Source organism: Paracoccidioides brasiliensis (genome assembly GCF_000150735.1).
Source record: "Paracoccidioides brasiliensis Pb18 unplaced genomic scaffold supercont2.1, whole genome shotgun sequence".
In the NCBI taxonomy this organism is placed as follows: domain Eukaryota; kingdom Fungi; phylum Ascomycota; class Eurotiomycetes; order Onygenales; family Ajellomycetaceae; genus Paracoccidioides; species Paracoccidioides brasiliensis.
In genome coordinates this window covers 2,316,115-2,338,667 of record NW_011371358.1, presented here as the reverse complement: position 1 = coordinate 2,338,667, position 22,553 = coordinate 2,316,115, and the positions used below count along the sequence as shown (strand labels likewise).

The following is a 22,553-nucleotide window of genomic DNA, read 5'->3' as shown; positions in this document are numbered from 1 at the left end:
GCAAACCGTCCCCAAATATCTAAAAGATTACTCGCTGATGGTCGTGTATAACTGCAGCTTGCATGTCTCTGTAACAAAGTGCGGGATATATTAAAAAAAAAAACCCTCTGGCACGGCGGAAGAAACTCCATCAAAGTAGTACAGGTGTCCCGATTCTTAACACCATTCCTGTATGCTTCAGCCAGAATTACTAATTTTTGAGAAATGCGCTATGATGTTATTACTGATCCCCCTCTATTGATCTGGTCATTTATGCCTGTTTTTCTGACTGGTCCGAGCAGCCCGCTGGAGGGACCCAGACGCCCCCCAAACTGCAGCCTCGTTTCCAAATACTAAGGTCGAGAACCAATTTGGCATTCGGCTTGCTTCTGGTGCTTCTGCAGCAAACCAATTTTTGACCACTGCCCTAAGCTTGTGATCCGAATTATAACCAGGGACATTCCATTCCGTCTTGATGATCTTGACGTTTGGTTCTGTTGTCAAGTTTAATAATATTCTGCCGTCTCCATTTATCCACTCCAATGGAGCGTCCCCCGCGAGGTCTCTATCGATGAAGATCGATCATTGTTGCACTTTTCCGTGGGAGCAAGAAGAGAGATTTCAACGATGTTTCAGGCGGACTCCTAGCCGAGTGTTAGTTAACTACCCTTGTCGGCTTCAAGGGGGTCTTTCTAAAGGTTGGCGCGCCGCTTCGCCCTGCTAATTCCCCAATAGTGTTTCGTGGCTTTCTATGGTGATATTTGAGTCGCGATGTTTCCTGGAGCACAACGGAATTTGACATGGTCATTGCAAACCTTCACGTTTTAAGATTTCTGCGACCCATATATCTATTCCTGGGCGTTTTATATTTAACGGCCAGGAATTACTGCATATTTCAAGGGCGTGCAGAGAACTCGCTCCCTATTCTGCTCGTTCGGATTTCATCCGTCAAGGTTCCCAGCTAAGTTTCCACCCGTGAGCGCCCTCTGGTGCCACGAGTTGACTCCAATCAAGTTCGGGTCCCGAATAGGTGGAGGGTTTCAACTGTGATCGGGACCCTTTCTTCTCGCTAAAATAAACGCTGTAACAAAACGTATGGGGTGAAGAAAAAGAGTTATGGCGTGGGTTCTCGTAACAATGTGTTGCACCTTTGCTGCTCTCGGTTCATTCCTATTTGGCTACGATTCAGGTATCATCTCTTCCAGTATTGCTCAAAAAGACTTTGTTCGGAGGTTCGAAGATCAATTGAACGATGCCTCAACAGGTGGTATTGTTTCAGCCTTCACAGGTAAGAATTGGATTTCGCTTCTATTTCTGGTCTCTAAACGTCCAGATAAGGAGTTGGGATAGCTAATTTTATGATAGGAGGAGCTATAGTTGGGTCTCTTGGGGTATCCTATGTATCTGACACATACGGCAGACGGATAGCCATTTTTGTTGGCGGAATCTTGGCAACTTTTGGGGCTTCATTGCAGGGAGCTTCTTATACAATTGCGATGCTAATTGCAGGGCGATTTATTGCTGGAATAGCGATAGGGCTAATGTCTGCTACCATTCCTGTATATTGCGTACGTCCCACAGCCCTCTGATGTTCAATAGATAAGCAGTCAACGGAAAAGGGAATTTTCAAACAGCTTGGTAATTGCGGTTAACCTGTGTATATGATAGTCGGAAATAGCACCTCCGCGTATTCGAGGTCTCCTTGGAGGCATGCAACAGTGGATGCTTGGATGGGGTTTCTTCGTTGCAGTATGTCCCTCCCCATCAAGCGTTTCCTGCTCTACCAACCTACCGTGACTACATTCAGCAACGAATAGTCAAATCAGCAAAAGGTAACACGGTATACTAGCAATGGGTCGGCTTTGGAAGCTCCCACTCCAAGAGCTCCTTTTCCTGGCGCTTCCCCCTAAGTCTCCAAGCATTCCCCGCCGTGATCCTTGTAGGCGGTGCCTTATATCTTCCCGAATCTCCTCGCTGGCTTATTGAGCACGGTCAGTCCGAGGCTGGCCGTGATGTCCTGGTCCGCTTACATTCAAACCACACCCATCCCAACACCTCCCTCATTGAACACGAATACAAACAAATCTGCGACACCATTGCTCTCGAACAACGCGAAACCTCAAAATCCTGGCGAGAAATACTCATCAATAACCGAAGCTGGCGCCGCCGCATTCTCCTCGCCAGTATTATCCAAGCCCTGACTCAATGCTCCGGTGTCAACGTCATCCAATATTACGGTCCTCGGCTATACGCCTCGCTCGGATTTTCTATCTCGCGCTCTCTAATGATAATCGGCATATCCGGCGCTCTCGCGCAGACTTGGAATACGCTATGCCTTGTGTTTATTGACGTCATTGGTCGACGCAAGCTTCTCATTCCCTCCTTACTCGGCATGGGCGCAGCCTTGTGCGTTGAAGCTACGCTATCGAACTACTTCAAGCCGGATAGTTCAACGAACAAACAAGCTCTCCGCTCCTCCGTTGCCATGTACTTTGTCTTTTCGTTCTTTTACACATCGCTTGGTGTGATATCGTGGATATACCCTGCCGAGATATTCAGCATGCCAATCCGGGCGCGCGGAACATCTGTCAGCACATTCGTTAATTGGTCTTTCAATCTCCTGTTTGCACAGTGTGCACTGGTTGGGCTGTCCAGAATTCAGTATCGGTTTTTTTACTGCTTTATGGCGTTTAATTGGGCTGGAGCAGTAATAGTTTGGTTATGGTTTCCGGAAACTGTAGGGAAGTCATTGGAAGAAGTAGAAGAGGTGTTTACAGACAGAAAAGTCAGACAGACAGCGATTGGGGAGCACAGTGTAATTAGTCCTAGTAGCTGTGGGAAGGAGTCTTTGGTTATCTCAAGTTTTAGTGAACAGACGAAGGCAGCCGTCTAACTGGGGAAATGGGGCCGGGAGGCCTTTGTGCGTATGGGGTTGTTGTGGGGTTCCGTCATTTAATATTTGTATATATTTTTGGTCCGTAAAAATTAATTGGATATCCTAGTATAAATGGCGATAATCCCTCCCCCCCACTTCATCAGATCGAATTTTTATGAGCTATCGTTAAGGGTGTCCGTTATTTGCATTTGATCACCCCCACAGCATAGAGATGGAGTAAGGATAACAACATGTAGCAACCTCAACCTCGCCCTGTCATTTTTCCAGGCTTTAGGTAACACAACGGAGGAGACACCCCATGCGGAAATATTTCCTCCCAAAACACTTATCCTCATTCATTACTCAGTCGGGTTTATTTGGATAGAAATAAAGTTGTAACCTTATTTAAGGTTATTTTTCATTGTTGATTGACCGATCAATTATTCTTGGCGCCCCACTCTATTCAAACCTTAAATATACCTCGCCTTTTGTTATATATTATATTTTATGTGCAACTCGAAAATTTCTCTGTAATGAGACTTCGAGGGGTTTCTGATTGAGTGTCTCCTAAGGGGAAAAGCACTTTCATAAATGGCCCGTATTTATCCTACAAGATAGCCAACGCTGCCTTCCCCCTGCCTTCCCTACTGGGTTGGAGCGAAGTCCTGTTGAAGCACTGCATTTACCTGCATTGCAGACATGTCTGAACTACCTCATCCTTATTTTGTTTCAGCGGCATGTAGAAATCAGCGGCCTAAGAGTCTTATATCCCACGATCCATTTATTTTGAGAAGGACATTAAATATGATCAAAAGTTACAATCAATTCAACATATGCGGGCGGAAAAGTATACTTTACTAACCTACTAAAGACTTCTGGCCACTTATATTTTGGCTTCCATATAAGTTATCCACCAATCATTGTTATCAAAGGAGTCAGAAAAGCAAAGAAGCAAATAAATACGAGGGTACGTTAGAAAGCGAGGTGATGCCTTGATAGATGATAAGATTGAAATATGGGCCACATATCCTCCCCGGCATAAAATTTTCAAACTCGCGGAACATGTAACCTTTAATGACGGAACTGACGTAATATGCATAACAGCCTGAAAATCAAAACCCAAAACAAAGCATCATGTGATGAAGCAGGTCATGAAGTAGTAGGCAATGTTGGGACGGCTAGTTAGCTTCTGAGGGGGCGGTTATGCGCGATGGTGTGGATATACAGTCATATGCCGACAAGTCACGTACCAGCGAGGCGGGTCGCAGGGAGGAACTCCAAGATTTCTATTCCAGAAAGACCCTTGCTCACAAAACCAAAAAATTGAAGCATTTGAACGAAGAAAATTGGCCACCAGCAGGATCTTTCCATCAAAGCCTTTCTATTAAGAATCGGAACAAGGGCATCTGCCAGGCCACCTAAGGTATTGATCGATAGAACTAATGACAGGAAGACAAGACAAACGGTACGTGGTATCAACCAAAGGGCTCCTACAGTACCGGCAACCTGCTGGAAAGCAAAGGCAGACAACAAAGCGGACCCGGAGGTGACCTTCATTTTGAAAGAGTGGCAAACTCTAATGGCTTAAGATTAGAAGACTTAAAGTGGGATATCATCGATACTTCAAGATATGAATGCGAATCAACTTACGAAGCGACAGTGCAGTTTCAGGATTAACGAATGACAGCTTCAATAGAAGAGTGACGACGTAACTAATACCGAAATTCTTGCAGGAAGAACTCTGCACAAAAAGGTCGTCATGATCTGGGGATCTAGCCTCTCTTTATACCATCCTTAGGCCACACCGAAAACAAAGGGACAAACCCTCTACTCCGCTGTGCTGCCACCAGCAAGATCGTAGAAGGCTCTCAGGGACAGGACTAGACGCTGTGTTCCAGCTCCGCAGCTAGATAACTAGTTCCCTGAGATTGATTCCGGCGACGGCTTGGAGGCCTGGCAGCATGAATGCATGTTAGTTGGTTTCTTCTCTAGGTATTGTTTGCACACCTCTCCTTGGCCTTTGTGTTGATATTAACGGGATAAAACTGATGCAAAAGATGAGGACTTCAGGAAGACAACACCACCATGTCACTGCTAAATCCTTCCTGGAACTCTGTGACCCGGCTGGCCCTAACTACTATCAATCACCATCACTCAAAGCATCAAGTGAAATGGTTACCTAGGTGTTAATAGTCTTGCGTGTAGCCAGAGTGTGCATGTAGAGCATATTTGAAAAGGCCAAATATTCTCTTCTTCTCATGCGTTCTTCTTCTCATGCGTTCTTCTTCTCTTTTCTGGTCCTTTGATATTCTTCCGAGTAATCCTCTGCATATTTTCTGTTTACATGCGGCGCAGCAGTCTAAGGCGTTAGGGACTGCGGTGCCAAGGCATTCTCTCTCGAATCTTTGTTTCAATCAAACAGAACAAAGTTTTTCTGCTTCTTTGTTCATTGATTCAAACAAACATCTAGCATGAAATTATGAGATTGAAATGAGATTAATTCCCGAGGACATCTTTATGAAAAACTTTGCAGCAGATAAAACGTCACAGCCATTGTATGACAGGAAATTCCCTGATTGATATAGGTATCAACATTTCTCCCCCTAACTCACCACCACTTTCCGATACCGGATTGATTTTCCTGACAATTCTCCGTAGGAGAGAGTTTCATAGTAGAAGGAACGCTTGTTGTCTAGATCAACAAAAGTCCAGCAGTCACATTCTGTGAGAAAAAGAAAGGTTTGCCTGCAAAGGATAAGTTTGGGTAGATCAACTCCTGCGAACTCTTCATTGCAGGTTGGCCAGAGCTGCCAGGGACGAGTAGAAAGTGAGACAGGATGGGTTTTGAAAGCCTTAAAAAAACACATACTCTTAACAAACTGTGTCAGTGGATGGTTTAGCATTGGCGCAGTTTTTCATGAAATGTAGAGAGCACTTTCAAGCTTTCTGGTAACTGCCCGAGCGGAACTGACAAAGTCCACAAAAAGTACTTTGAAGAAACCGTGGAAATGGTTTGTTTATTTTGAGTGGGATAAGGTAACTCAACTAAGGTTTATGGGTCGGCGGTTTCGGACCGAATAGTTAACTTAGTAACGTTAACTGGCCAAACCTTGATCTTAGATTTCTTGTCTTGAAGATCTAGCTACGGAGCAGATAGACAGACGTCTTGCGAGTATTATTCAAGGAATATCACTAGTAAAGGTAGAATGTAATCGAACATTTAACATTGAATATACCAATCAACTATAACTTCCATTGGCAATTATTTCCACCAACGTTTATAGTTTCTGTATATACAAGCTTTCAAACCCAATATCCCGAGAGCTATGAAATAATCGATTCCGCTTCCCAATACAGTGGTGAACTGTGCGAATTGGAAACATCCAGCCGTAGAAAGCATGGGTAAGGGGGGAGAAAGAGATCAAAAAGGGGGAGAGGTGCGAAATAACCAAATGAATATCATTGTTGGTTTGCTTGACGTTTTAAAATCAACAAAGGATGGGAGAGAAAAAAATTATATTGTAGGATGGAGATTTGGGCTTGTTTGAGAGAATGAGGGGAAGGGGGTGACAGGGACGCATGCAGCTCATAAATAAGCAAACTAGACACAGAAATTCTCGTGCTGGTAACCACCGGAAGGAGAGGGAATTTTGAAATAACATTTGGGGCGGAGGTTCGTAAAGCCAAAATGCGAAACACAAAGGAACTTGCAACGAAGATTTGGGAACATACAAGCTGATGTATAACAAAAACACATAGACTTCATCAAAACATTCTGCCCTACCATTATCATGAAAATTCAGAAACAAAAAAAACATATTATCATTGATATTCCGATAAACAGTTTTCTCTACAAGAGAATAAAAATAACAATAAGAATAACAACGAAAGAAGGTATGATACTGCAAAACACCTTAGGGCTGAGCAACACTCATTGTAACAGCGGCATAATATAACTCGTTAAGGGCGCTGCGAGAATCTCCTGCCTCAACTCATTTTCCCATGGAGGAACCATTGTCGTTTCCGCCGTCAGCATTAAGAATGAGAAAATACATTCATTAAGCCGCTCCCACGACGGCCTACTAAGTCGTTTTGCAATCTTAAGCATTCTCCCGACAAACCACGGTCGAGCAGAGGGGAGGGGTTCGAGTTCGAGTTCCCGTTCACGTTCCGATCCCGGTTTCATTGTCGGAGTCTCCATGCTCATTGGCTGCCGCTGTTGAGCAAAAGTCGGATAATCATAGTCATCATCACTGTTGATGAAACCAAACGTATCATCACATGCCAGTAGGATTTGCAGGAGTGCTTCGACAGAGTTGTTAAGATTGATTTCGCTTGCAATGAGTTGGCGCTGCAGGCCATCTAGGAACAATTCGGCTTTGTGGGGGAGGTGGCGATAGTCCCATAGGGCGGCGTTTATCATCATTAGCGCTGCAAGACGGGATATTATTTGCTTTCTTTCTCCGGGAATGGAGTAGCGGATTCCTGGTGGGGAGGAGAGAATTCGGAATAACAGGGTATCTGGTTGGAATGCTGAATAACGGGTGGGGAAAATTCGGTGGAGGTTTGAGGACTTATGTGCGAAGGATAGGCGCTCGGAACGGTGGAGGAAGGAAAGGAATTCTTCGCATTGGCTGTGGATTTCGTCAATGGGGGAAAGAAAAGATTGATTTCCGGTAATTATAGGTTGGCTCGGAGAGCTTTGGGACTGCGGAGTGGTACGTTCGTAGAAGAACGAGGGACCTTTCGTCTCGTAGCCTGCTAGTATATAATCTTGCCAGTTGATTAACATGGCCAGCCTTTGATTCTGTTGAAAAGCAGCAGGTCCTCCTCTAGCACGAATCTTCTCCATCGCGGCACGCATGTGGATCCAGCTTATTGGCTTTCGCTCCGGGCGTGGATCGAAGTCTTCCACCGCAGCACAGCTAAGGGTTGCAGAGATGGCGGTATCTGAGTTGTCTGTGGGATACTTCTCAAAATGCTTCCGTAACATTTCGATACCACGGGCACGATGAGTAAGGGCTGCTGGCGTCTCTGACAGTCCCTTTACCCACGCCTGCGTATTGGCTGCATGTACGAGAATGGTGTTCTGGAATGATATATCCCCCTTCATGGCTTCCGGTATGAAAACAAGACTGTACCAGTTATGCTTGGGTGACTTGGTCTCGAAACCATATGAGCATGACGGCATCACATTAGCGTAGAAATCGAATAAAAATTTTGCCTCCTCGTCAAGCGACATCGGTAAACTGTCGAAAGGGTCAGTTCGCGCTGCGCTAAGCAGTGTCTGCGGAGTTGGAGATAAGCGCCTAGGTGACACGGAGCCAGAAGGTGACCACGAGGATAAACTGAGCAAATCAGAGGATCCGCCGCTGCTTTGAAATCCGGCGTCATAGGTTGCTTCTGTCTGATAGTCATCTCCTAACGGTCCATACCAGAACGATTGCGCGGCTGATAGAGGAAAGCTACCATCTTCGAATGGTTCATATTCCCATTCTGGGCCAGCTGGACGCAGAGGTATTGGACCGGCTAACCGCCCCAATGCAGAGGATGTCTCCCAGTTAATGTTGTTGAAGTAAACATCATCGAACGTGTGTTCCGGTTCATCCGTTATCTTCAGGTCCGCATAATCCCGATATTTGCCATCTTCCTGGGGAGGAACTAGCCGTTGCGATTTCTGGGAATCGCGGGCTGCCCCTTGTTTCTTCACTTCTTCATCATTATGACCACTACTAGATCCAACATGTGTCTTTCCCTTCCGATCATTTGATGCTTGTCTTCGTCCTCGAGGGCGCCGTACTGACCAATTTCCACAACAAGGTCTATCTTCCTCCCCCGCATTTAAATCAACATCACCGTCCGCATCCGTGTCCTGTCGTTGCTGCTCCTTCCATTTTTTTTGACGCGCATATTCTAGCATGACATGGCGCTTGACAGTTGTCAAACTTGCCGGATTGTTTGCTGATGCATCAATGAATTTATATCGCTTGGGAGGGTTGAGGGGTCGGTTGGAAGGAGAAGAGGAGGAAGGTGACGGATCATTTGCAGGATCAGACATGGTAGCTGGGCTTGTGGAAAGCAGTTAGGGAGTTGGAGGTCATTTGGTTAACGACTGGAAGGTTGAGAGTGGATTTATAATTTATACAGTTGTTCGTGCGACTCAAACCACAGCGGAACGCATTGGGGGCGGCGGACTCCGGGGCGCTGCGGAAGGCTGAAAGGAGCAGGCCACAGGTGAGTAGCAAACAGAGAATAAAGATAGAGTAACCCCGTAACTAGAGGTAGTCGGAAGGATATGGCCAACTTATTGAGGAGAGGGGAGTCAGCGGTCTTGTAGATCGAGGTATCAGAATGTTAACGCGGGAGATCCTCTGTATCGTGGGGCAGCAATGGAAACGTCCACTCTTGGTATTAGTTCACGTATATTTTAATTAGTTAGTTACTCTAGTCTGTGTCTTCCTACCAGCATATAGTTAAAGGGTCAACTTGCAAACCTGGAGACTGGAGCGCAGCGAGAACTCCCGTCGCCAACAAGCAGGTAGCGCATTATTGCCAATGGCCTGGACCTGGTTTTCCTGCCAGCGATAAATCTAACTACCCTAGAGCAAGTCAACGTTAGCTGCAGGCTGATGAATAACGTTTGAAAGTTGCGACTGGCGCAAGTTTGAGATGAAGCAGCCGAGTTGGATGTTAATCGTGCCTCCGCGCACCCACACCTGATGTGGGTGCGCCACAGTGTAATGATAAAAACAGTGTAATGATAAAAATATCAACTTCTTTATTAATCAATCTTCAAATACTAATATATCACCACCACCATGACCAATAAGATAGATGATCTTGAAAAATGTATTCAGAGTGTCATTGAAGTCTATAATGACAATTGAAAACAGAAAATCCTACCTCTGGCATGCAAATTCAACATTTTTTATCAATATCTTTAAGCAAGAATCAATGGAAGAAAAACATGCAATGCAAAGACTGCACTGAACAAGAAGCTTAGCAAGAGTCAGAAGGATGTGTTAAAAGAGTGAATAGCTCATATGGACAGAAATAATTGTCTGCTGACTGCAGAGCAAATTCAAAATATCATGAATCTCATTCTCAAATATCATTATACTGATTTTTTAACCTCCTCATCTGTGGTCAGCAAGATGTGGACCTATCAATATATACAAAGCTTGAATGGGTATAAAAGGGTTAAGCAGAAAACAATGAATCTGAAAAGAATTGCTGTTGAGGATATTAGCTACATCAAGATGTGATTTGATCAGTTGAAAATTTTACTTCAAAAATACACATTTTAAACCTGTAATATCTACAACTTTGATGAAATTGACTTTCAAAAGGGTCAAAAATGTGGAGAATGAGTTATTACTGCTTTTAAAAACTTTAATTCAGTTATAACTTCATCATATTCTCAAGAATTGATCACTGTGATTGAGTATATTTCAGCAAATGATGAAATATTGAATTCTTTCATCATCATGAAATTCAAAACTCAACTTGAAGATTAATATATACAAAGTAATCTACCAGATGAATATACAATCACAATAATAAATACTAGCTATATCAATGATGAGATTGACTTTGCATAAATTCAGCATTTTAATAAGATCTTTAAAAAACATCAGCAAGATAGTCATCAATTACTGCTTCTTGACAATCATAAATCTCATCTTACTGAAGAATATTTACAATACTGTAATTTTCACAAGATTATTCTATATAAATTTTCTTCATATTCAACTTATATATTACAATCTCTAAATGATATATCTTTTCAGCAATATAAGCACTATCATTCAAAAACAGTTAATTAAGCTGTATGATATAAATATGAGCAGTATGAAAAACATCAATTCTTACAGAATTTAATTAATGTCTGCAAAATGACTTTTCAATCTTCTATTATTTGAGCTGATTTTATAAATTGTGGCATTGTCTCATTCAGCTTACAATCTATACTGCTTAAGTTAGATTCAAAAATCTCTGACTACTCTGAGTTGTAAATATATAAAGAAAACTTCTTTTCACTGTAATTAAGTTATTCAAATACTACTTCATCACAGCTATTCTCACTCAAAACAATTGAAAAGCTATAATATCATATTCAAATAACAAAGAAGAAAATGCAAGATATGAAGAATACATTTGATTTCAAATCACCTTATCTGAGCAATCAATTGAACAAGATTTTCCAAGGTATTTTTATTTAGATAAAACTCAATGCTATAAGAGAGAATAAAATTGAAAATTACTATCTTGCAATCAAACACTGCAGCATTAAAAATACATGTCAGCAGGTTCAAGTAGAAGGTATACTCACTGTCAGAGATATGAATAGAAAGATCACACAATGTAAAAAGGAGGAAGCAGAAAAAGAATATTATAAAAAAGTTAAATATATTGAGAGAGCTTTGAAGAAAAATACCACAAATTCAACTCAACAAGAGGTTAATGATATATATGAACATCTTGCAAATAATACAGCTACTACAGATGATATAGATAAATTAATTATCATAGATTAGCAGTGTGGTGATGAGATATTAATTTTTGAAGTTCTAATTATCTATATTTTTATCATTACACTGTTTTTATCATTACGCTGTGGCGCACCCACATCAGGTGTGGGTGCGCGGGGCACGATTAACCGGGCCCTAGAGGTTTAGTAAGCTACCGCTCACCTGCAACCTGCTGGTCGGGCCCTCGTAAGAGGGCCCGCCATCTCAACGCGATTATTTTCAAAATATGATTATTTTTGCAAATCCCTGTTCTTAATATGCAATAACCACCCAACGTGATGTCTTCTACATATATTTTAATAGAGAATAAGATCGCAGATGCATTATCTTCAATATCCAATGTTGAAAATCCCAATATTAAAGCATTGGCGTGAAAATTTGAAGTTCCCTACTCCCGGCTGCTGAATCGTTATAATGGTCGCGTCTCTCAAATTGAATGAACCCCTGCTAATTGACTATTATCATCTGGCCAGGAAAAATCACTCTGTTTCTATATAGAATCCCTAGATAAGCTAGGCCTACCTCTCAATCATTCAATGATCTTTGGTGCTGCCAAATTTCTACTTGCGCAGAGTCATACCGATCTCACCACACCTCCACCCGGGCTTGGAGAGCACTGGGTCAAAAGATTCCTTCAACGTCATCCAGAGTATAATGTACGCAAGCAAAAGACCATTGATATACTGCGGAAACAGGCTCACTAATCTTCATTCATTCTTGATTGGTTTAACCGCTTTAAGGAGATAAAAGAGAAGCATGGGATCCAGGACTGTGATGTCTACAACTTTGATGAAACGGGGTTCAGAATAGGAATCGGCCGTGATCAGTGGATTATAACGCGAGATCCTCGGAGGATAACCTATGTTGGCAGTTCAAATAACAGGGAAACTCTTACAATCATTGAAGGGATTGCAACTGATGGCTTTACTATCTCTCCTTTATATATTCTCACTGCAAAGCAGCTACAAGAGCGGTGGACAGATGAAATAGAGAAAGATGCCATGATAGCTACGTCCGACACTGGCTATAATAATGATCAGATCTCTTTTCAATGGATTCAGCACTTCCATCGCTCCACCTAAGCCCGCATCAAAGGAACCCACCTTCTGCTTCTATTAGATGGATTTGATTCTCATTGCACCCTCGAATTTATGACTTTTTGTGACAAGCACAACATCATACCTTTCTATTTAATTCCTCACACTAGTCATCTTTTACAACCTCTGGACGTTGGTGTTTTTCAGGCTTTTAAACATCATCATTCTGCCGCAGTCGAGGAAGCTACGCGACGTGGTTGTGAGAAGTTCACAAAGGTTGAATTTCTTCATGCTATCACCTCTATTTGGAAAGCAACGTTCAAGGTTCATACAATCAAGCAAAGATGGAAAGCAACTGGCCTGGTTCCATTCAATCCGTCAGTTGTCCTTAATAAATTACGTGAGTTTGAATCAACTCCTATGGAATCCAAGGGGTCTGTTTCCACCGACTCAGAGACCTGGTATACTCCTTCCACCATACACCAATTCAATCGATATAAGCGGAAACTGGAGGCTTTGGAGGAGGATGACAACTATGACGCGGACTATATTTATATGGGATTACAAAAGCTTTATAAGGGTAGTATTGCAATGGCCAATACAGTGGCTCTTTTGCAGGAGGAGCTAGCTCAAACCTCTGCTGCCACGTTGGCTCGAGAACGCCGCCTCCGCGGCTCGCGGAGGGTGGTTAATAAGGGAGGTGTCATATCCGCAAGCTACTGCCGCAAAATGACGGCAATTAATAAGAAGGTTGATATGGAGGAGGCATTGGAGAAATTGCGGCCAAAATGGAAGAGGGTTATGAAGGAACTTAAGAGGTATTGCAGAGATAAAGGCATTTATGTGAATGCCACCAAATTTACAAGGAAATCTCAGAGATAATTCATTTACACTATAATCTACTTGTATATATAAAATATAGAGCAATTCGTTGAAAAATTAGTTGAATGTCATGGGTATAGGCAGGCAGTAACGTTGAGATGGCGGATTACATTGAGCTGGCGGGCCCTCGTAAGAGGGCCCGACCGGCAGGTTGCAGGTGAGCGGTAACGTAAACCGCCACACAACGCACGCCGCCACACAACGCACGCCCCAAAAAGCCGATTTTTGAACCCAACCTTCCACCTTCAATCATCTACAACATGCCAACCAAAGAAGCTGTAGAGCTCGCAGTGGCTGAATTCCTTTCGCAAGAGGCTGGCAATTATACTACTGTTGCAAAAAAATACGGAATTCATCGAACTACGCTTATGCGACGCGTTACGGGCAAATCAGTGTCTCGAGAAACTGCCGACTCCCTATATAGACAGAAACTTACGAACTCTCAAGAGGAAGAGCTTATTCGATATATAAATCGTCTTACGGACCGTGGCTTTCCTCCTACACCTCGAATTCTTCAAAATCTAGTTGAAGAAATCCTTCAGGAGCCGATTGGCGAGCATTGGATCTCTAGATTTTGTCAACGCCACAAGGATCGCATCAAAAGCCTATATTTACGAGCAATTGATCAAAAACGCAAGAGAGCTGATAATTCTGAGTATTTTCAGCACTTTTTCCAGCTTGTATTTGATTGATTTTTATTTACATTGCCTGCAATTTAATGAGGGGTTGCTAATGCTTGAGCATCTTAGCTAGACGAAAAGGTCAAAAAATTCAACATTCGACCATCTAATACGTGGAATCTTGATGAGAAGGGCTTTCTTATGGGCGTCATGCAAATCAGCAAGCGAATAGTCTCTGTACAGCAGCTTAAGAGCGGGAGCTTGCTAGGCACGATTCAGGATGGGAGTAGAGAATTCATCTCTTTGCTAGCCGCCATATCAGCCAGTGGAAGGTCAACGCCGCCAGGTCTTATATATCAGTCAGACTCCGGGGATTTGCAAGATACGTGGCTAGAAGATTTTGATTCTAAAGAGCATGAGGTCTTTTTTGCTGCCTCCCCGAACGGCTGGAGCAGTGATCAATATGGATTACATTGGCTGCAACGGGTCTTTAATCCTCATACAAAGGCTAGGAATGGAGCCTGGCGCCTGCTCATCCTTGACGGCCATTCTTCTCATGTCAATATGAAATTCATCAACTACGCTGATCAAAATCGTATTATCCTTGCTGTACTGCCGCCTCATTCAACTCATCGCTTGCAGCCTTTGGATGTTGGTATTTTTGGACCTTTATCAAAGGCATACTCTCAGCAGGTGGATTTATTCTTACGCTCAGCAATGGGAGGTGTATCCATTAAAAAACGCAACTTCTTTTTATTATTCCACAACGCCTGGAAGCAAGCTGTCACGAAGTCAAATATAGAGTCTGGATTTGCTGCTACTGGCATTTATCCTCTCTCACCAGATCGGGTGCTTAGCAAGCTTGCTAGACCAAGCACTCCAGTCACAGCAGAGCCAGTCACACCCACTACCATACGAGGACTGCGACGGGCAGTTAAGAAGTTAAATCAACGGTGAAGAATCTCTACTGGGTTTTGAAAAATCATTCATGCTAGTGAAAGACTAGTTTTTGAAAAAGAGATTTTGCAGCATGAAAATAAGCTTCTATATGAAGCTTTACAAAAGGAGAAGAAGCGCCGCCAACGTGGAAAGCCTCTAGGTCTTGTGGATAAAGAGAATTCGCGTGCTGCTCAATTCTTTTCACCTTCTAGGATTGCGGCAGCACGTCAGCAGCTTGAGACCGACGAGGCTGCTAAGATTAGTGAGGCTGCTGAAAAAGCAGCAGGCAAGCTTCAACAGGATATATTACGTCAAGAGAAAGCGATCGTAAAAGCTGCAAAGCAAGCTGCAACTCGAGCTCTTAGGCTGGCTAATGCTCAGAAGCGAGAGAGACAAAAAGCTGAGGTTGCTGCTCGCGTGGCTGCTCGTAAACTAGCTGCTGAGCGAAAGAAGACTGATAAGGAAGCTGCTCAGCAAGCTACTAGAGAGTTAAAGCTTTCTAGAGATCAAAATCTCGTTGCCGCCGCCAGATCAGCCAGGTCAGCCAAATCCCCTACAAAGGCCGTACGAAGCCAGGGGCCTGGCGAAAAATCTAACCAGGCCAACCCTATACAACCTTCCCAATCCGGTAATCAGTCAATTACACGCCTATCAGCAAGCTCCCTACGACCTACTTCTTCTAGCAGTTCCTCCACGTCGCCGTCAATTCCTTCTTCGCCCACCCCGCAATTATCACGTTGTGGCCGCATTATTCGACTTCCATCTAGATTTTTGGATTAACTATACATTTTTATATGATCTATTCCTTCTACTAGATATATATTTTTAATTTAAATTAAATAAATTCATGGGTGGTTGAGAAATTGGTGGAATTCCTTGGGTGGTTGCTTGCTTGTAGAGGCGTGCGTTGTGTGGCGGCGTGCGTTGTGTGGCGGTTTACGTTAGCTTACTAAGCCTCTAGGGCCCGGTTAGTTATTAATTGCTGATGGCTGCTACATTCTATCTATCAGCGCGTATTGAGATCCATCAATATATAATAACATAGATAGATAGCTGATGATCAGCCATTCCGATCAGCTATGCGGTTCTCTTTATCAGGAGCGTGTGTCTTGTTTCTGTTCTTTAAATAACTGTTGCTGCTCTCAAGTGGTTTGGTTTGATACCTGATCGTTAGTTACTCCATAACCTCTCACGTACTCCACAGTGGATCGATCATTGGGGAGACACGCTAAACCTCGTTAAGTGATCGACCCTTGTTGACCTCGGGAAGCTCTCATCTCCTCTCAATTCTGCGTCGGAAGAGAATCCTCAAGTAGTAAACCCTTTGGATAGAAAAAATATGGTCAAATTATAGCCCCAAGTCCCACCCATCGTCCTTTTCCTCCTCCCTCTCGACATGCCGCAACCCTCTCGCCTCATCTGAATTGGCTGCAAAGAGTTCTATCACTTCCATATCAGATATGTCCTTCTGACCCTACGTCCAATCCCTCTACTTGTACTGTTTAGCACATACAAAAATACAAATAGCATATCAGTATTTCCCAGATATTCATTCACCCTTCCTCTATTTGCCTTCACTAGCAGTTTCGGCTCCGGAATACAACGCGTTCAAAGCTTCCACGCCACGAAAACCCTCGAATCTTTTCCCCGCCTACTATACAACACGCTGTCTCCCCAACCTCCAACCAACACCACCTTGTCCTGCATTGGCCCTCTCTACAAGATAAACAGATACAGCTACAGCTGAATTCTCTTCATCCTCCCCTCCCTCCCTTCCTTCGAGCAACTTCCTCTCAGTCAGTGTTTGTCGATATCAGAGCGCGAACAAAAGCATCAATAATGTCAGGGGCCGCTGCCGACATGGAGATTGATCCAAATGGCCCTCCTAGGCCTGCTGCAACTACGTCTGCAAACCCTAGTGTTAGCCCCTATGAGACGTACCCAGAGAAATTACCACAATCAGATCAATTTCTGGCTCGACATACTCACTATGGCCGATATCACCCCAGCTCCGACGACTTCAAACCTGACCATATCCACTGCCACGTAAATAATGACGAATCGCGTCGCTACTGGGAAACGGTTCTTGCACAATGCAATGAGAATACGCGCATGAATTCTCCAGCAGCTGGCAAAAGAGATACATTCGCGCTGGGAAGCGTGATTGTGAAAAGTGACCACATGTCTACGGAACCCACTGGGGACTACAGCGTCGTGGATGGGAACATGGCGCATGCCATTAAGATCGCAGAGAAAGTCCTACCAGATCTTCAATTGCCGCAGATATATCTTAGAGCGAAAATTAACGGTAGAGATATTCTTGTCCAGTCGCGCATTCCGGGGGTTTCTTTGGAAGTTGCGTGGCCATACCTTACCATGGTGCAAAAAGAAGACTTCAAGCAGCAGGCTCGAAACATATTACAGCGAATCGACCGTGTTAGAGACGGCCGTAACAGTCCATCGTACGTTGTCAAGGGAGAAAACCCAAAGGAGGAGCACCGGTTGCAGCAAACCGAATACGACATCCTCTTTGAATCTGCCTCCACTTCAGATAAGAATTTAGCTCTTGCCCATAACAACTTGGTCACCTCCAATATAATCGTGGATAATGACACCATCATTGGGATCATTGGGTGGTGTGACGCTGGCTACTTCGGCTGGGATCGAGCCAAAAATGTTCATTGCAGAGTCCGATGCACTGGCTCTAGCGACAAGTCCTCTGGCTTTGGCGGCGAAAACCCCTTGCCAGATGGCTTTTGGCACGATCTCTACGATTTCCCCGTTAATCGTTCTGACTCCTCTTCCTTGGTTACCGGTAATGTCGGCGCAAAGCTTGAAATCAAGGCTGAGCAGCCTACGCTAAATCTGGAAAGCATTCCTGGGATTTCGACAGCTGATAACCCACTTCCAACAGGGGAATCGTGGACACCAAGGAAGATCACTGATCTTAAACGAGAGTCCATGTCCCGCGCTTCATCCGCAGACCGCTCATCCCCAGTACCGTCAACGAAAGCCGGAGGTACCGGTGTTGGAGCGAAGAAGAGAGCTGCCCCGTCCTCCAAAAAGGGAACTACTACCAGAAAGCCTGCTCCCAAGAAGCGCAAACTGAACCAGAATGATACTGAGAGTGTAGATGGTCCTGCCTCCCCGCATAGACGGTCAGACACCCCGGTGTCTTCACGTGCAAGCAAGGTTCCGACTGCAAGGGGTAAAAAACAAACTTCGTTGTCCATTGGGAGTTCCCCGGCACCGGAAGCTAAAAAAGTTGGAAAAGCACATGAATATCAAGAAGAAGTGGATGAGGACGGTGAAGAGGAAGATCTATCTGAAGTGTTTTGTATTTGTCGGAAACCTGACAATCATACATGGATGATTGGATGTGATGGTGGATGCGAAGATTGGTTCCATGGGAAATGTGTGAACATCAATCAGGAAGATGCTAACCTGATTGATAAATACATTTGTGAGCCCCTCACCCTTCTATGCCTATTTCAATATTTCAAGTCTACAAGCTGACATCCATAGGCCCTGCATGCGAAGCGAAAAATGGAACCCACACAACTTGGAAACGGATGTGTCGCCTCCCTGGCTGTCGACAACCAGCGCGTATCTCTGGAGGGACGGTCCCCAGTAAATATTGCACTGACGAGCATGGTCGAGAGTTTATGCGCCAGAAAGCATCACTTTCAAGACCCGGATCAGCTTCTGGACATCCATCTGCTCCTAACACAACAGCGGCAGATGGTCGATCCAGTGGATCATCGGTGACGGTTGGAAGACGCCGCCAGAAATGTATCCAACGTGATGATGCGAAGGTAGAAGCAGCAAATCCAGAACTTACCAAGTCAAACAACCGTGATGACGAAGAGGAGGATGAATTCGACTTGGAAGCTGACGAAGCTGAAGTAGAAAACGGAGAAACCGAAGACCTGGGCAGTAGAGGTGGCGTCCTCAGTAGGAGCGATCTCAAAGCTGTAGTCATGGGCGTTAAATCAGCACAGGAATTTCGTGGACTGGGCGACAACATCCTACCTCCACTTGTTGCAGAGAAACTAGCCATATCTACGGACATTGACGCAAAGATATCCGCTTCATCCGGACCCAAAACCAACAACATCCTATCTCAGATTAACGATCAAACAGACCTGGACCTCGTAGCGCATCAGATCCAGTTCACTGCCAATGAGCGCCAGCACATTCAAAACGTCCGCGACAGGCGAACCCAGCTCCGCAACCAGCTCGACTTGCTCCGGGACCGCGATACATTCCTCTCGCTGATTCGTCAGCGAGCGAAAACTATCCTTGAGCTCCTCCGCCAGGCAGATCCGAAAAGCGGTGCGTCAGCATGGAAGGATATCTGCGGATATGATTCACGCCTGTCATGGTCTGATGATGAGTTCAATGAGTGGAGATTTTCTGATGTTGGCAAGAAGGCGCTTCGTTCAGGGGTTCTTGAAGCTGCCGCTTCTGGAGTTGATGGGAGCGGAGACGTTGAAATGCAAGGTGCAGATGCTGGTGCGGATGGAACTGACAAGGCGGTTGATCGGATTGTTCGAGGAGTTTGTATCAAGAAGCGCTGTGAGAGACATAGACAGTGGGTTAAGGTTCAGCAGCAGGATATGCATCACGAGGAAAGGATTGCGAGGGAGGAGTTGGAGAAATGCGAGAAGGATGCCAAGGATGCTATTGGGCGTGTTGTTTTGCGGCTTTACAGCGATGAGGATCGTGGGGAGCTTTCTAATGATATTCCTGCAAGATAGCCATGTCTCGATCCCGATGATTTTATTGTTTTAATGCTCCGGTCTGGTGTGGTCTGATGCTGTTTGGCCTGCTTTTCTCTTGCTATAGTTTCGAGAATCGATCGTGGTGCCGCTTATGGCCGATGAGCCGCAATGGTTGGGGTGAAGGTTGGAGGCACGGCTAACGGCTTATTCTGTCAGTGTCCCTTGATATTCACTGTCCTCTGTTTGATAGCTAATTTACCACTTGTAGGTTTCGCGATATTCCATGTGCACAGCCACGGAAAGCATTATTTTAATTTGATGAGAATTGAATCGACGTCCTCTTGTGTTTTGATATGAGCTGCGGCGCTCTGTTATCCTATTTATTCATTTTATTTTTCCTATGGTGCAGCATCGCGGCTTAGGTTCTATTGAAATTATAGAGCTGGCTAATAAATTTTACATACATTAATGCATCCAGCAGGAAAGAAATAACGCCCAAAGCAAGAGAGACAATATGAGATAATGCAAAAATTTGTCCATCGAAGTCGAATGAATCCCTTTTACGGTAACAAAAAAATGCGAATATAGATATAGCCCCCCTGACCAGAAATCCTTTCACAGAGCGAAGCGAACAGCCCACAACAGCGATCGTTGCCCTCTACCAAAGCTTGTCAGCGCCGGTGGCCATGTATCGAGACTTGCTCTTCTTGACACGGTCAATGATATCCTTCGAAGATTTCTCAGTATCCTTGTGATGATAATACCTCGTTTTGGCGAATCCATAAATGATGCCATCAACGGACGCTTTGTCCAACAGCTTATTCACATACTTCCCCTCTCCGACATGGCTAGTCCAGGCAAAGACTCTCTGGAGATCCCCCCTTTGTCGCAACTTGGCTCCATTCTTCAACTCGGCACAAGTCTTCCCTCCTTTCTCGTTGCAATCTCCGAACCCGTTTGGGAGTTCCGTCCGTCCATAGTCCATGACTCGCCGCTGAGGTTTAATCTTAGAGCCTTCCTTCTTAAAGATCTCCATCACTTTGTTTGCCTCGCCGCTGAGACAAACCGCCTCACCATCGCCCAGACTCTTCTGGATGTAGTCGAAAGCGGCAGACCTGGCGTGATGCTTTTTATAAAACCCGAAGAGGACTCGTACACCAGCAGGCTTCAGATATTTTCGCGTCAGCTGTTGCAACGACTTCATGAAGCATTTTTCGTTTTCTTTGCATTTTGCTCGGTTGTAACACTTTCTTATTGCACTTTTTGCCTGTGCACATATCTGGAGTCTTGAGATCGAGCCAAACAAATGCGATATGTTTGTTCTCTTTGGCGATTACCTGGAACAGACTCTCCACGGACCATCCCTTACTCTTTGCCTTCATATCATGGTCGGCCCACCAACCCTCCCTATACGCCGCAACATCAATCTCGAGCGCATTGGCGCCGTGTTTTATGGCATCCTTGACTCCAGTCTTGTCAAGGACCATGTGGGCAATGGCATATGTAGGTCGTCGCTGTTTTATTCTGGTGCCTATCTTCAACTTATTTCTCCGAGGCTCAAGCTCGAACGGAGAGCCGAAGGTAAGGGGGAGAGTAAGCAGGAGGCAAAAGAGTGCACATATTGTGCTCGTGAGGGGTTGCATTTTTGATTTTTGATGTTGTTTTTTTTTTTTTTTTAATTTGAACCTGTTGCTAATGAATAAATAGATAGAGGAAAGCAAAGTATGGGGGCTAAGAATTTGAACTTGAGAAGGCGTTGTTAGACAGGAAGGGGGCCTTTTGACAAGATATAGAGAGGAGTTATCCATAGAAAATAAGGCTGTTGCCGTGGCGTGGCGTGGCGTACCTCAGAAAACAACTGTGGAACTCCCCTCAACAACTCTCCCTGACCGACCAACTAAGCCCTAATACTTCAGAAAAATTGTCGGGAGAGCTTGAGCGATCTCAATAATAATTCTCCGCAATTCAAGAAATCCAGCACCCAAAAAAGCATTGAACCTGTGCTAAATAATCAAGCCGTCTGAAGCCACCTTAGTTTGGCAGGGGTTGTGAAACTCCCCAGGTCCATTGGTTCTTGACCATCCGAATTTCCCATGTTATTTACGGAGTATGGCGGATGGAGTATTCCGTCTTTGCTGCTGACGGCATCCTGGAGCTTCTGTTGAAGCAAAACTCGGGAAAACTGTGTTGCAGCAGTCAACTAACGGAATGCACCCGAGCCGGTCACTCCGCCGAGTCGGTCAGTTAACCTGCAACTGGCATATCGTAATATAGATGGTAACCCAAAGTACCGACGCTCAACTTCCACTGATAAATGATTAAAATGGACACTTAAGATTCAGGGTATTTTTGGCCCTGTGTGCCCAATTGTGCTGCGATTGCTGCATCTTAAGTTTGGCGTAGGCTCTGAGGGGTCGCAGAGAGCAGGGATAAGCGAGCTGTTCAACAGACTCAGCGGATGGAAATAAGCCTTTGATTGTCTAGTTAAAAGTCTGTCAAATCAGCCCTGTTGAATTTTCTGTCTCTTTAAAGACGATGTAACAAGACGAGGCTTAATCTGACATATTAACTGCAATCAACTAGAGTGAGTCCTTTATTCTCAATTCTCAAGCTGTAGAAGTTTTGTCTAATCAGAAGCCAATATTTAATTAATCGATCATAAATTTTAATAATTAGTTAATGTAACTGGTTAGTTGTTAATTGGACGCCTGTTTCTATCCTTCTCCACTATTCGACATCTTTGCATTTCAAAATATAACCACAACTAAGTAGTAAAACCAGCTAATTAACTAATTACCTTGTGATCTATTGTTTGTATGCTAGAGGTATGTATGAACATTATATCCAGCCTGATTACACTTCCTACATCATTGTGCTACGCGTTTCTGTAGCCACATCTCAGATGGGTCCAACCACCCTTTATTTCCCTTCGTTGCCTCCTTTTGTATGCAACTTATCTCTCGTTT

At 44.3% G+C, this 22,553-nt stretch overlaps 4 protein-coding genes across 4 annotated transcripts; 2 read left to right on the top strand and 2 right to left on the bottom strand.

Annotated features, from left to right (window-relative positions):
• Positions 1-1,095: 1,095 nt before the first annotated feature.
• PADG_00709 (uncharacterized protein) lies at positions 1,096-2,872 on the top strand (the record flags this gene model as incomplete). The annotated part of the gene is made up of 4 exons (XM_010758163.1): positions 1,096-1,267; positions 1,345-1,547; positions 1,648-1,728; positions 1,829-2,872. The coding sequence occupies 4 exons, from the start codon at positions 1,096-1,098 to the stop codon at positions 2,870-2,872; spliced, it is 1,500 nt and encodes a 499-aa protein (XP_010756465.1).
• A 3,913-nt stretch (positions 2,873-6,785) lies between these two features.
• Positions 6,786-8,912, bottom strand: PADG_00708 (uncharacterized protein; the record flags this gene model as incomplete). Its single annotated transcript, XM_010758162.1, has 1 exon — positions 6,786-8,912. One exon carries the CDS (start codon positions 8,910-8,912, stop codon positions 6,786-6,788), a length of 2,127 nt encoding a protein of 708 aa, XP_010756464.1.
• Positions 8,913-16,702: 7,790 nt separating this feature from the next.
• Positions 16,703-19,623, top strand: PADG_00706 (uncharacterized protein; the record flags this gene model as incomplete). Its single annotated transcript, XM_010758161.1, has 2 exons — positions 16,703-18,326; positions 18,389-19,623. 2 exons carry the CDS (start codon positions 16,703-16,705, stop codon positions 19,621-19,623), a joined length of 2,859 nt encoding a protein of 952 aa, XP_010756463.1.
• Positions 19,624-20,245: 622 nt separating this feature from the next.
• On the bottom strand, positions 20,246-21,230 carry PADG_00705 (uncharacterized protein; the record flags this gene model as incomplete). Its single annotated transcript, XM_010757640.1, has 2 exons — positions 20,246-20,785; positions 20,835-21,230. The coding sequence occupies 2 exons, from the start codon at positions 21,228-21,230 to the stop codon at positions 20,246-20,248; spliced, it is 936 nt and encodes a 311-aa protein (XP_010755942.1).
• Positions 21,231-22,553: the final 1,323 nt, after the last annotated feature.